Genomic DNA, 10,970 nt, shown 5'->3' on the forward strand with positions numbered 1-10,970 from the left:
TTTATTTATTTATTTATTTTTCCAGTATCAGGAATTGAACTCATGACCTTGCGCTTGCCAGGCAGGCTCTGTGCCGCTGAGCTAAATCCCCAGCCCCTATTTTTTCGAATGACTCAAATTTATCCTTTTGTTTTTTTTGAGACAGGGTCTCATTATGTAGTTCAGACTGGTCTTGAGCTCAGTATGTAGCCCAGGCTGGCCTCGAACTCACAGTGATCTTCCTGCATGTGCCTCTCAAGTGCTAGGATTACAGTCAGGTGCCACCATGCCCAGAAACTTTATCTGTTTTATATTTATGTTACATTTTTTTTATCCATTCATCTCTGATGGGCATATAGGCTGTTTCCAGGATCTAACTATTATAGGTTGTGTTGCTATGAACACAGGTGTGCATGTATCACTGTCATATGATGGCTTTAACTTGTTTGAGAATACACCAGAGAGAGAATAACTAGGTTAAATGGAATAAGTATTTTTTAGTTTTTTGAGGAATCTCTGTACTGATTTCCATGGGAGTTGTGCCAGTCTACACTCCTACCGACAGTGCAGTAGGGTTCCTTCCCCCCACAGCCACTTCAGCATTTGTTATTATTGATTTGTTTTGGGGGGTGGTACTAGGAATAGAACTCAGAACCTTGTGCTTGCCAGGCAGGTGCTGTGCCACTGAGCTATATCGCCGGTCCTTGATTTATTAATGGTGGCCATTCATTCTGGAGTAAAATAGAATTTCAGTGTTGTTTAATTTGCATTTCTTTAATGGCCAGAGATGATGAACATTTTCTCATGTCCTTATTGGCCATTGTTACTTCTTATGAGAAGTGTCTATTCATTTCAATTGCTTATTTTTTGATTCAGTCATTTATTTATTTATTATTGTTTTGTTTTTCAAACATTTATTCATTCATTTATTTATTATTGTTTTGATTCAGTCATTTATTTATTTATTATTGTTTTGTTTTTCTGGTACCAGGAATTGAACTCATGACCTTGCACTTGCCAGGCAGGGACTGTGCCACTGAGCTAAATCCCCAGCCCCATTTATTTATTTATTTATTTATTGCCATCTTTTTGAGACAGCGTTTCGCTGTGCAGTTCAGGCTGGCCTTGAGCTCACTTTGTAGCCCAGGCTGGTCTCGAACTCGCAGTGATCCTCCTGCCTCAGCCTCCTGAATGCTGGGATTACAGGCATGTGCCACCACACCCGGCCCTTCAAGAGTTTCATCTATTTTAGCTCCTGTTGGACTAAATGTTTCTGTTTTAATATGTAGGTCTCTGATTCATTTTGATTTTGTTTTAGTGCATGATGAAAGACATGAGTCTAGATTAATCTTCTGCAGGTGGATAGCCATTTTATCTACCACCATTTGTTAAAAAGGCTATCATTTCTCTAGAGTGTGTTTTTTAGCCTCTTTGTCAAAGATCAAATGGTCAAGTGTACCTGGAGGTGTTTTTGCATTCTCTGTCTGTCCACTGATCCACATGTCTATTTTTGTGCCAGTACCACGCTGTTTTTTTTTGTTTTTGTTTTTGTTTTTCTCCGGTACCGGGAACCGAACTCACGACCTTGCGCTTGCCAGGTAGGCGCTTTTGCCGCTGAGCTAAATCCCCAGCCCCGACGCTGTTTTTATCACTGAAGCTGTGTACTATAACTTGAAATTCGGGATTGCAATGCCTCTTCCTTTACTTTTGTTGCCCAGGATTGCTGTCACTATTCTGGATCTCCTCTGGTTCCATATGAATTTTAGGATTATGTTTTCTAGTTCTGTGATGAATGCTGTTGGTATTGGTGTTGGTATTGCATTAAATCTGTGTATCAGCTTTGGTAATGCGGCCAGGTTGACAATACTGGATCTGCCCATCTAGGAACAGAATATATTCTGATATCTTCTTTGAACTTCTTTTTTAGAGTACTATAGTTTTTATCATAAAGGTCTTTCATTTCCTTGGCTAGGTTAATACTTAGGTATTTAATTCTTTTGAAGCTATTATGAATATTATTGCTTTTTTGATTTCTTTCTCAGTGGGTTCATTTTTGGTGTACAGGAATACTACTGATTTCTGTGAATGCACTGTAGTTTTCAATCACCCTTTTTTCTATAAATGTTTGTTCCCTTTCTCCCGTGCTATTTTCTTCCATTACAAACAGTGTTCAATATTTGTGAAGGAATGTTTCACTTTTTTGTATTATATATTTAGCAACAAAACGTAGCATGGTCTCCCTGCCCTGTTGTTCTCCCTTTCAGGGTCCGCAACTTCCTGCTCTTCAAGATGATGCTGAAATCCACTAGTTGTTGGCCTGGTTTGGGCTGGAGCTGAGGTCCCCGGTTCCCCGCTGTTAGTAGCTTTTCTCGTCTCCGCCTCCACCCCTGCTATCCTACCACTTTGACCACCAGAGGGCACAGCTTTTACGTCTACTCAGGGCCAACAGAGGGGAGAAGCCAGAGAATCTGCGGTGCCTTGAGGTTTCTATTAGTTGGACATGAAACGAACCATTTCCACAAAGGAGGGGCTGCTTACAGGGAAAATGAGAAGGACAGAAAGAGGGAGAGACGCTCACTGGTATTGGCCTCTCATGCAGATCTCAGGAGCAATTAGTCCATAAGGAGCTAGTGGTTGGATTTCTTTTTTTCTTTTTATGATAAGGTCTCACTGCGTAGTGCAGACTGACCTTGAACTCAAGGTGATCCTCCTTCCTCAGCCCCTCAAGTGCTGGGATCATGGGCATGCCCACCACCCCCAGCCTTGGATTTCAACCATGCTAACTTCCTGCCAAGGTTAGAGGGTTGGAATACATAAAGTGATCGAATAGGTTGAGGAAATTTGATAGTCTCTCTCTGTCTTTTTTTAAGAAATGTTTAATATCTGCTGTGTTTTCTGGGTTGGTGCCTTGGGGTCTGCTCAGCAGCAGGGCTATGGGAACAGTGAGTTGGAGCGGAGGTGGACTCCTTGGCATCTGACCCACCAGCCACAGCTGGGAGAGACTCTTGACATCTTCAAAACCATCCCCCCATCACCCTCTGCTGCTGAAGCCAGGCTACTCACGCGGATGTAGTTGGCATTGATGTAGTCGCCATCCTCCTGGCTCTGTGCCCGACCAAGACAGACGCGGCTCTGGGGATCTAGGAAGCAAACAGCAGCAGAGGTCAGAGATCAAAAGGTGACCGACTAATGCAGACTCTCATGGGGGTGGAGGCGAGAGTGCTCTTGTGTGCATCGTGGTACTTTGTGTATAGCAGGTGGCCCAGCTGGTACTCATTGACACCGTCATCATCATCATCACTGCAGTGGGGATTGAAACCAGGGAGCACTGAACTGCATTCTCATCCTTTTTTGTTATTTTGTGCAGTGCTAGGAATTGCACCCAGGACTTTGCACATGCCATCCAAGCATTCTATCATTGAGCTACATCCCCATCACTTTAAAAAAGCTTTTCTAAATTTTGAAACATGGTCTCGCTAAGTTGCCCAGGCTGGCATTGAATTTGTGGTCCTCCTGCCTCTACCTCTTAAGCACCTGGGGTTACAGGTGTGTGCCACATGCCTCCTTAAATCATTTTCTGCATAAATAATAAGGAGCTGCAGAATGTTTTTGAGTAAAGACTTGGCTGGGCACATGCCTGTAATCCCAACTTCTTAGGAGGCTGAGACAGGAGAACCGCAAACTTGAGGCCAGCCTGGCTAATTTAGCAACACCCTGTCCTAAAATAAGAAAAAAAGGGCTGGGGATGTAGTTCAGTGGCAGAGTGCTTGTGTAGCATGAGGTCCTGGATTCAATCTCTACTGCTGCAAAGTGAACAGAACAAACAACCACCAATAGTTTGGAAAGACTGAGTGCTATGCAGGTCGCACTAGACAGGAAAGGGAGAAGAGCAACAGAGGCTGAACAGAAGGTACCCTAAATTCTCCCCTCCCGCGTAGGACGGTAGCAACAGGAATGGAAAAAGAAGATGCTGTTTTTCTGATGGTGAATAGGGATTCAGATGAACGACTGGCCTGAGGTCACATATGGAGTGGGAGTAGGAACTGGATTCACTTAGCTCCAGGTGTATAGTGTCCCCGCTCAGGGGGATGGATTTCTCCAAACCAAACCTGTACAGGGATAAAGCTGTAGCCTTGTGAGGAAGAGAGAGGGGATTCTCCCTCTACCTGTGCCAGCCTGGTTGTGGACAGAGGGACCTCTGGAGATGAGGGGAATCTCAGGCAAAGGGACCTTCCCCTCCCTGGTGGCCCCAGGGCTAGTTAGAATTAGGCCAAGGACAAGGGTTTCTCCCTACGTGGACACATGTGCCAGGCCCCTTGAGCCACCCTGCAGGCAGAGGGTAGTGGGAGGGGGGCCAGCAGGAGGCAGGATGTGGAGTGGCTGACTCAGGCTTCAAGCCTGGGTGTAACTAGAGCTGGGCTAGCAAGGTAAGAAAGGGGGAGGCTGGAGAGGCTCTGAGGGCCTCATGCCTGCCTCAGAAAAATACGAGGTGCACACCCTGGGTCTGTCAGCCTTGGGTTCAACCCGTACAGCCTGGTGTCTCCTCTTCCCTGTCACTGCAGTCCTACGGTCACTGCCTTGGGTTTCTCAGAGCCTCTCTTGGGGAGCCGTCCTGATGGAGCTTCTCCACCGCATCCCCACACGGGAGGAAGATGTGGAAGGCTTGGGGCACCAGCTTTGGGACCCTGGGCAAGTTAGGCCACTTTTCTGTGCCTCGGTTTCCTCATTCCAATGGGCATACTAGTGCCACAGTGCCAGTTTCAAGGGGACACTGGGAGAAATGGCTTTGTATAAGGGGCGTAGGGCAGTGTCCACAGTGAACATCTGCCAATGCTGTCACTGGTGTCCCTGTGTCTTCCCCCCGGGACATGGTAGGGGATTTCTCTGCTGACAGAGGATGCTCTGAGCCCTGTGGTCCTTCCTTCTGAAGCTCCCCAGCCTCAAACAGGGCCCACCTCCCTTAGTTCCTGGTATAATCCTTACTTGGTAAGATAGTCTTGTATCGGTCTTTGGAGGCGTGGCCAGGGATATCCAAGTCTTCTGGGCTGACAAAGTTTGAGGGGATCTTCTGGCAGGGGGAGAAATCAGTCAACAACAGATACCTTCCCCCAGCCTCCTCTTCATCTCTCTCACCCTTTTCTGGTGGAATCGGGCCCTAGCCATTCCTTCTTGGCTTTGGCGTATAGGCCCAGGAGGGTTGGGGAGCAAAACAGGAAGTATGGGGACAGCGTCCTCGCCTGAGTCCTGGGGTTCGCTTCCTAAGAGTCCTGAACAGTCGCCTGAGATGAAGTCAGACCACCTGGCTGCCTCTGTTTCAGAGCAATGTAGAGGGGACCTCAAGTTCTTACCAAGAATTCCTCCTCCAGCTGCTTGGGGCTGGGGGGCTGGTGCCGCAGGGCCCAGCAGGTAAGGGGACGTCCAGCGGTGCGCAGAAAATGCAGGGTGACCTCACGGGGCGTGTTCACTGAGCAGATGGGTTCCACGGTGCCCAGGGATCTCACGTCCAGCATCAGAGCCACGTTGGATCCCCTCCTGCAAGCACAGCCAACCAGTGCCCAGTGAGCGCCCACTGATGTTGGCTTTTCTTACAATTTTCGATACAGTGCACATCTGAGGAGGCCACACCTTGTCTTTCTTATGACCCAGAGGGCCGGCCTTCAAGGATTCACACTCCTTCTGCACGCCCTTCTCCCTTCTTCAGCCCCAGTGGAACAGCCTTGAACCACTGCCCCCCTCAGTTGCCCACCTCTTTCCGACCCCATCCTGGCCCTGAAGCTCAGACCCACACCCAGCAGCAGGCAGCCTCTGGCCTTGGCCCAGGGCTTATGCCAACCCAACCTGGTATTGAGGGAACAGGCTCAGGTGGACGCAAACTGTGCCCCAGACATGCAAAGGACATGCAAACAACATGCAAGTGAACATTATTGGTTTCCTCTCCAGACTGAAGTCAACTCCTGAGGCCCTCTGGAGTCAGCTGTCAGAGCTGGAGGGCTGGGAAGACCTCGGCCCCAGGAAAGACCTCACCTCTCCTGTAGCCGCACATGCTTCTTGGGTGGTGCTTTGGTGGGCGGAGGCTGGGTCATGGCTGCCCCCAAAGATAAGGCCAGCGACTGTTCTCTGGAGCACCCCCCACAGGCCTGGACCATGCTGGGGTGGGTGCGGGCCCAGGGGCGGCTCACTCAGCCATGCTGTTCCCTGGAAGAGAAGGTCCCACAGATGCTAGCATCTGGCCTGCCAGATGGGCCAGAGAGAGGTTTCCCAGTCCAGGCAGGTGGTCTGCTCTGTTTGCACTGGGAGTACCTTCTGCTCCCCCTAAGCTAGCCCTGAGAAGGGCAGTTTTCACCCTGAGAAGGACAAGATCTCATTGGTAGTGGCCAGGGCAGTGGGCATTCTGGGGTTATAGCAAGGGCAAGGCAGAAGGGTGGAGATTGTGGATGAAGATGGAAGGAATCCAGAAGGAGGAAGAAGAAAGGAAGACCAAGATGCGCAGAGGTCTAACCTGGGGTCCAGGTGAGAAAAGGCAAGGAAAGGAACGTAAACTGTCACGCAGAAGTATGGGAAGAAGCGCACAGAAATCGTCTCTGAGTCTAAACAGCAGGCCTCGTCCGAATGACAAACTGGGGGCGGGTAACAGCACTGGAGCCAGTTGGGGACACGGGTAGACGGGGTCCTCTTTTAACTGCTGGTGGTTCCACTCGCAAGTTCATTTCTGGCTTCTGGGGTCTCTCTCTGTCCAGGGAGGCAGGCCGGGGGTGTTTCCTTCCTCCTCCTGCCCATCCCCCCATCTCCCGCCTCTGTAACCGTCACAGGAAATGGCCTCACCGAGCCCGTGAGCGACAGTGCATGGTGAGGCGACAGATCACCATGGGGGTGGCACAAGAGGGACGAAAGAGGTGATGAGGCCACCTCCTCTGGAGGGCAGCCCTCTTCTCCCAGGGCTGGGGCCCCGGGTGCCGAGTGAAGGGGTGATTGGGTTGATCAGCCCACAGGGATGAAGGTGAGGGGACAGTACAGGCTGGCGCAGGTGCGGGAGACAGAGAGTGGTTCCCACAGCAAGAGTGGGCCCTTTTGCTCTGCTCTCCCTGTGGTTTCCCTGTCCTCCAAGCCTCAGGGATGTCGGGCATACCAGCACCCATGCCCCAACCAGGCTTGGGGGCCCCACTCACCCTCCCATATACCCTCCTCCAAGATGCCCTCTTGTTCCCTGGGGCTCACCCGGCCCCAAGGCCATGCACTCCCGAACCTTCTTCAAACACTTACTGAAGCAACTGTGTCCCCAGGCTGCTCCTTGCCAGCTGTCTGTCTGTCTGTCGGTCTGTCTTTGAGGGCTGAGAAGGCTTCAGGAAGCCAGCTTCCTCCCTCCGCCCCTCCTCGCTTCCACCCACGCACACCCCAGCTGCACACTGCCCTCCTGTGCCTGCTGCAGCTGCCGCCAGGGGTCGGGTGCCTCTGCCTGTGTCCCTAGGGGCAGGCTGGGGGTGTCCTGGGAATGGACAAAGGGCTGGGCCTTCCCTGACCACCTACTTTCCCTGGCTCCCAAACCCAGTCCCTCTTGCCATGTTCACTGCCGGGTCCTTATCCTGTCCTGCTTCAGCCTGCTTTCTGGACAAAGAGCAGCTTCCCCCAGCTCTTTGTGGTCCCTCTGAGAGCCCCAGGTTCCTCCGACTCCTCCCTACCTTAGCCACTTATTTCCACGTCTCTGCTTCTATCCCAGAGCCTTCTCCTTGGAAGCCCTTGCTACTTCAAGACTTGGGAATTCACAGCCAAGCACAGGCCACATCTTCCCAGAGCAGAGGTGGCACAGATGTGGGGTGGCGGAAGAGCAGGCCAGAATTCTGCATAAGAAGGAAGTGCCAGGGCCAGGCCGGAACCCTGTCCACAGGCCCTGATCCTACACCTGTGCGCCTCTCCCTTGCCCTGCATAACTCAGTCCCCCAGAAGAGACTCCGGGGGGCACCCAGGGCCCTCCGCCCCTCCGGGCCTCCTCTTAGAGCCCTGACATCTTCTCAGAAGACTTACAGCTATTTGTCAGGCCTTGGGCTCCCCAGGGACTGCAATGTCCTTTCTGCTGCTGGGGCATCTTGGAGTGGCCTCTGAGTCCAGGAGTCCAGAACTCCCTGGCCCTGCCTGGCTTTTGAAGGCCTCTTGCTGGCCCACAGCCCAGCTGGTTTGTGGTCATGATCTTCACTTTGCTCCTTTTGCCTTGTAATATTAGAGACTCCCTTCTCTTCCCGGTCCCCGAAGCGCAATTCCAATCCTCTCTCTTCCTCCCACTTCTCTGATTCAGCTGTCAAAAGGTGACAGCAAAAAAGAAATGATGTACAATAAATAGGCACAGGGGTGCGGGGGGCACGGAGCAGGGGCGGTTGGGGGGCTGGCTGCTGGCCCATGGGGCAGAAGGGCTCAGGTGAACAAAGATGACCCTTGGGAGCTCAGGAGTCTCATGGCACCTGCCCTCGCCCTTGGCACTGGGGAGGGGACTGGCTCTTTCCCGAGCCTCTCCCTGGTTGGCTGATCCTGGGTCCCTTTTTGTGCTCCTAGGGCAGTGGGTGGATTTCCCTGAGAAGGCCAGGGAGAGCTGGGGAAGCTGTTGGCTGCAGTGCCAGGATGGGGTGAAAGGAACAGGAGCCTGGGAATCCCTAGTGTACTTGTGGGCAGGGACCCGAGGCTGGCTTCTGCCTTGACCTCCGCACACAGGTCAGGGCTTCCCTTGGTGGACAGTGGAGGCCCAGGGATAAAGGAAGGCATAGAAAGGGGTTGGAAGCAGAGCTCCCTCCTTGGGGCTGCTGTTGATTGTGATCAAGAACAGGAAGCTAGGATACCACAGGGTGGGGGAGGAGGAAGTGGGCACAGCCCTCCCCCACCGGCTGCCCAGTGCCCCCAGGTTTCCACGGTCTAGGCCTTTGGCCATAAGCCCACCCTTGTCTGCTCACAGGCTGCTGCCCCTCTGTGGTGGGGAGCTGAGTTCTTGGGCAGACAGTGCAGATGCTGGGAGCCAGGAGGATGGGGAAAGTAGTTGGCACTGGGGTGGGGATAACGCTGGGCGTTAGGCAAGACCCCGAGGGCTTCTAATTCCCTTCGGGTGGGTCTGGGTGGAGGGCAGAGCCATCTCCAAGCTCCTGCCACTCCCTCTCCCCCTTCTGCCTTCAACACCTGAACATCTATGGAGGTAGGGGGACCAGAGCCTCAGATGGGACGAGACAGATGTCCTCACGCAGCACCAGCCCCTTCCCCCCGGCCTGAGAGCCTGGCCTCCCCTCTCTGCCCTCTCTGGAGTAGGCTGTGCACCATCCTGGAGGCTGGGAGGCTCCTGAAGCAACAGCCACTCCACTGTGAATCTTCCTGTCCTTGGGCGGGCCCTGTCCGGGCAGCTCTCAAACTTCTGTCCCTCTGATTGAGTTGGGTCTTAAGTTCCAGCTACCTGTAACTGCAGAGTACATGCAGTCATGGTTGGAAGCCAGGAAGAGCTGTATGTGCTGAGGAAACTAGCTCAGTAGCTACGTGACCTTGAGCCTCCCTGAGTCTCCTCAGCAGCCTCTTGCCTCCGCAGGGGGTTGACACTAGGGATCATAACAGCAGGGGCAGACAGAGGAGCTGTCAGCAGAAGCAAAGGAAACTAGCCTGGGAGGGGCCAGGCAGCCATGAGGGTAGAGGAGCCATGGAAGCCAAGTGGAGCCTGTCATACTAGACACCCGCCATCCTCCTCACTGCAGCCAGCTTGGGGTTCCAACCCCACAGTGGGAGCTCCAGGAAGGAGAGGCTTCCTGCAGCCCAAATGAGACATAGTCTACTCCCAGCCCAAATGGGGCGAGGATGGTGTCCAAGATCCCAAGTCGGGTGAGGAAGGGGCAGGTGCAGGGCAGGAGCACATGCCTTGGCCCATCTGAGGCTTGCAGTTGGTCTGGCCTTGCACACACACTCACTACCTAACTCCCAGTCCTCCTCCTTTGTCACTACCCGTTCTGGGACGCTGTGAGCCACAGCTCTCTGTCCCAAGTGTCCTGGTGTATGGGGAGAGGGTGTTTCTGCAATTCCCAAAAGTCCCTGTTCCCTGGCAGTGCCTAGAGAACAGGGACCTCCAAAGGCAAAGGCTGCCACCCTAAAGTTCCCCGGTGGGGGGGGGGCTCTTGGGGAAGAGCCGGTTGCTGAGGCAGGGACTCCTGGGTCTCACACCCTCCACTTGTCCTGTGTCCTCTCCAGCTGCCTCCTTGGTTCTCTCTGGAGAAGCCCTCGCATCTGAGGGGGCTGTTCCTGAGTCCTCACCCTCCCTGCTCAAACCTGGGGCCAACCTAAGCTGGCTTGTCTGCTCTGATTGCGGGCCCAGGCTTGTCCCTGGCACAGTGGAGGAGACAGAGACGCAGCTCAGGGAGGAGGAGCAGAGATGCCAGAGAGGAGAAACACTGTGAGGGCAAGGGAGGGAGGCCTATAGGGCATGTCCCAGGCGTACCCCAGGCTGGCTATCCCAGATGCCACCCCCACGGTGCCTCAGTTTCCCTCTGCTACTTTTGCCATCCACCTCACCCTGGCTGAAGGGACAGCGAGCCAGGCCAGTGAAACACGGGGAGCTAGGACCAGCCTTGCGGAGCTCCGGGAAGAGCCTGGTTCTTTGCCTGCTGCTGGAACAAGGGACCCCAGAGGCGGGGACTGCAGGACAGAGAAGAGTCTTTCCTTCCCCCAAACCACAAACAGCAAAACGGACACTGGTTCCACAATGTGGCCCTTTCCCCCAGCGGGCCTCCTGTCTCCCTCTTGCTCGATGCTGTCCACAGGTACACACTCATGCGTCTCTGCAGACAGACGTGTGCACCCTCGACGGTCCTGGGTGCGCTCACACGCACGCGGTCAGTCTGCATGCAGTCAGCACCCCACTGGCCCCCGCCTGTCTTCCCACAGCCTGCTGGGGAGCTGGGGCCTTCCTCCTTCCCTGACGACCTTCCCCAGGGCGTAGGAGGGAGAGTGGGTGACTTGTCCTCTCCTGCCTGGTGATTATC

At 53.3% G+C, this 10,970-nt stretch overlaps 1 protein-coding gene across 7 annotated transcripts in view; it reads right to left on the minus strand.

Annotated features, from left to right (window-relative positions):
* Positions 1-7,342, minus strand: part of Ptpn7 (protein tyrosine phosphatase, non-receptor type 7) — a 16,532-nt gene extending 9,190 nt beyond the window's left edge. For 5 of the 7 annotated variants that reach the window (XM_013522343.1, XM_013522339.1, XM_005375205.2 and 2 more), the window contains exons 1-5: positions 7,240-7,342; positions 6,004-6,174; positions 5,328-5,511; positions 4,963-5,047; positions 3,043-3,119 (exon numbers count right to left, since the gene is read on the minus strand). In XM_013522343.1, coding sequence (XP_013377797.1) covers positions 3,043-3,119; positions 4,963-5,047; positions 5,328-5,511; positions 6,004-6,125 — 468 coding nt within the window. In that variant the 5' untranslated portion in view covers positions 6,126-6,174; positions 7,240-7,342. Of the gene's footprint in view, positions 1-3,042; positions 3,120-4,962; positions 5,048-5,327; positions 5,512-6,003; positions 6,175-6,478; positions 6,761-7,239 lie in introns of those variants that run through there. The other 2 variants (XM_013522342.1, XM_005375206.2) reach the window with 2 other exon arrangements.
* Positions 7,343-10,970: the final 3,628 nt, after the last annotated feature.

This window comes from Chinchilla lanigera, unplaced genomic scaffold (assembly GCF_000276665.1).
Source record: "Chinchilla lanigera isolate Chin_1 unplaced genomic scaffold, ChiLan1.0 scaffold00005, whole genome shotgun sequence".
NCBI lineage: Eukaryota > Metazoa > Chordata > Mammalia > Rodentia > Chinchillidae > Chinchilla > Chinchilla lanigera.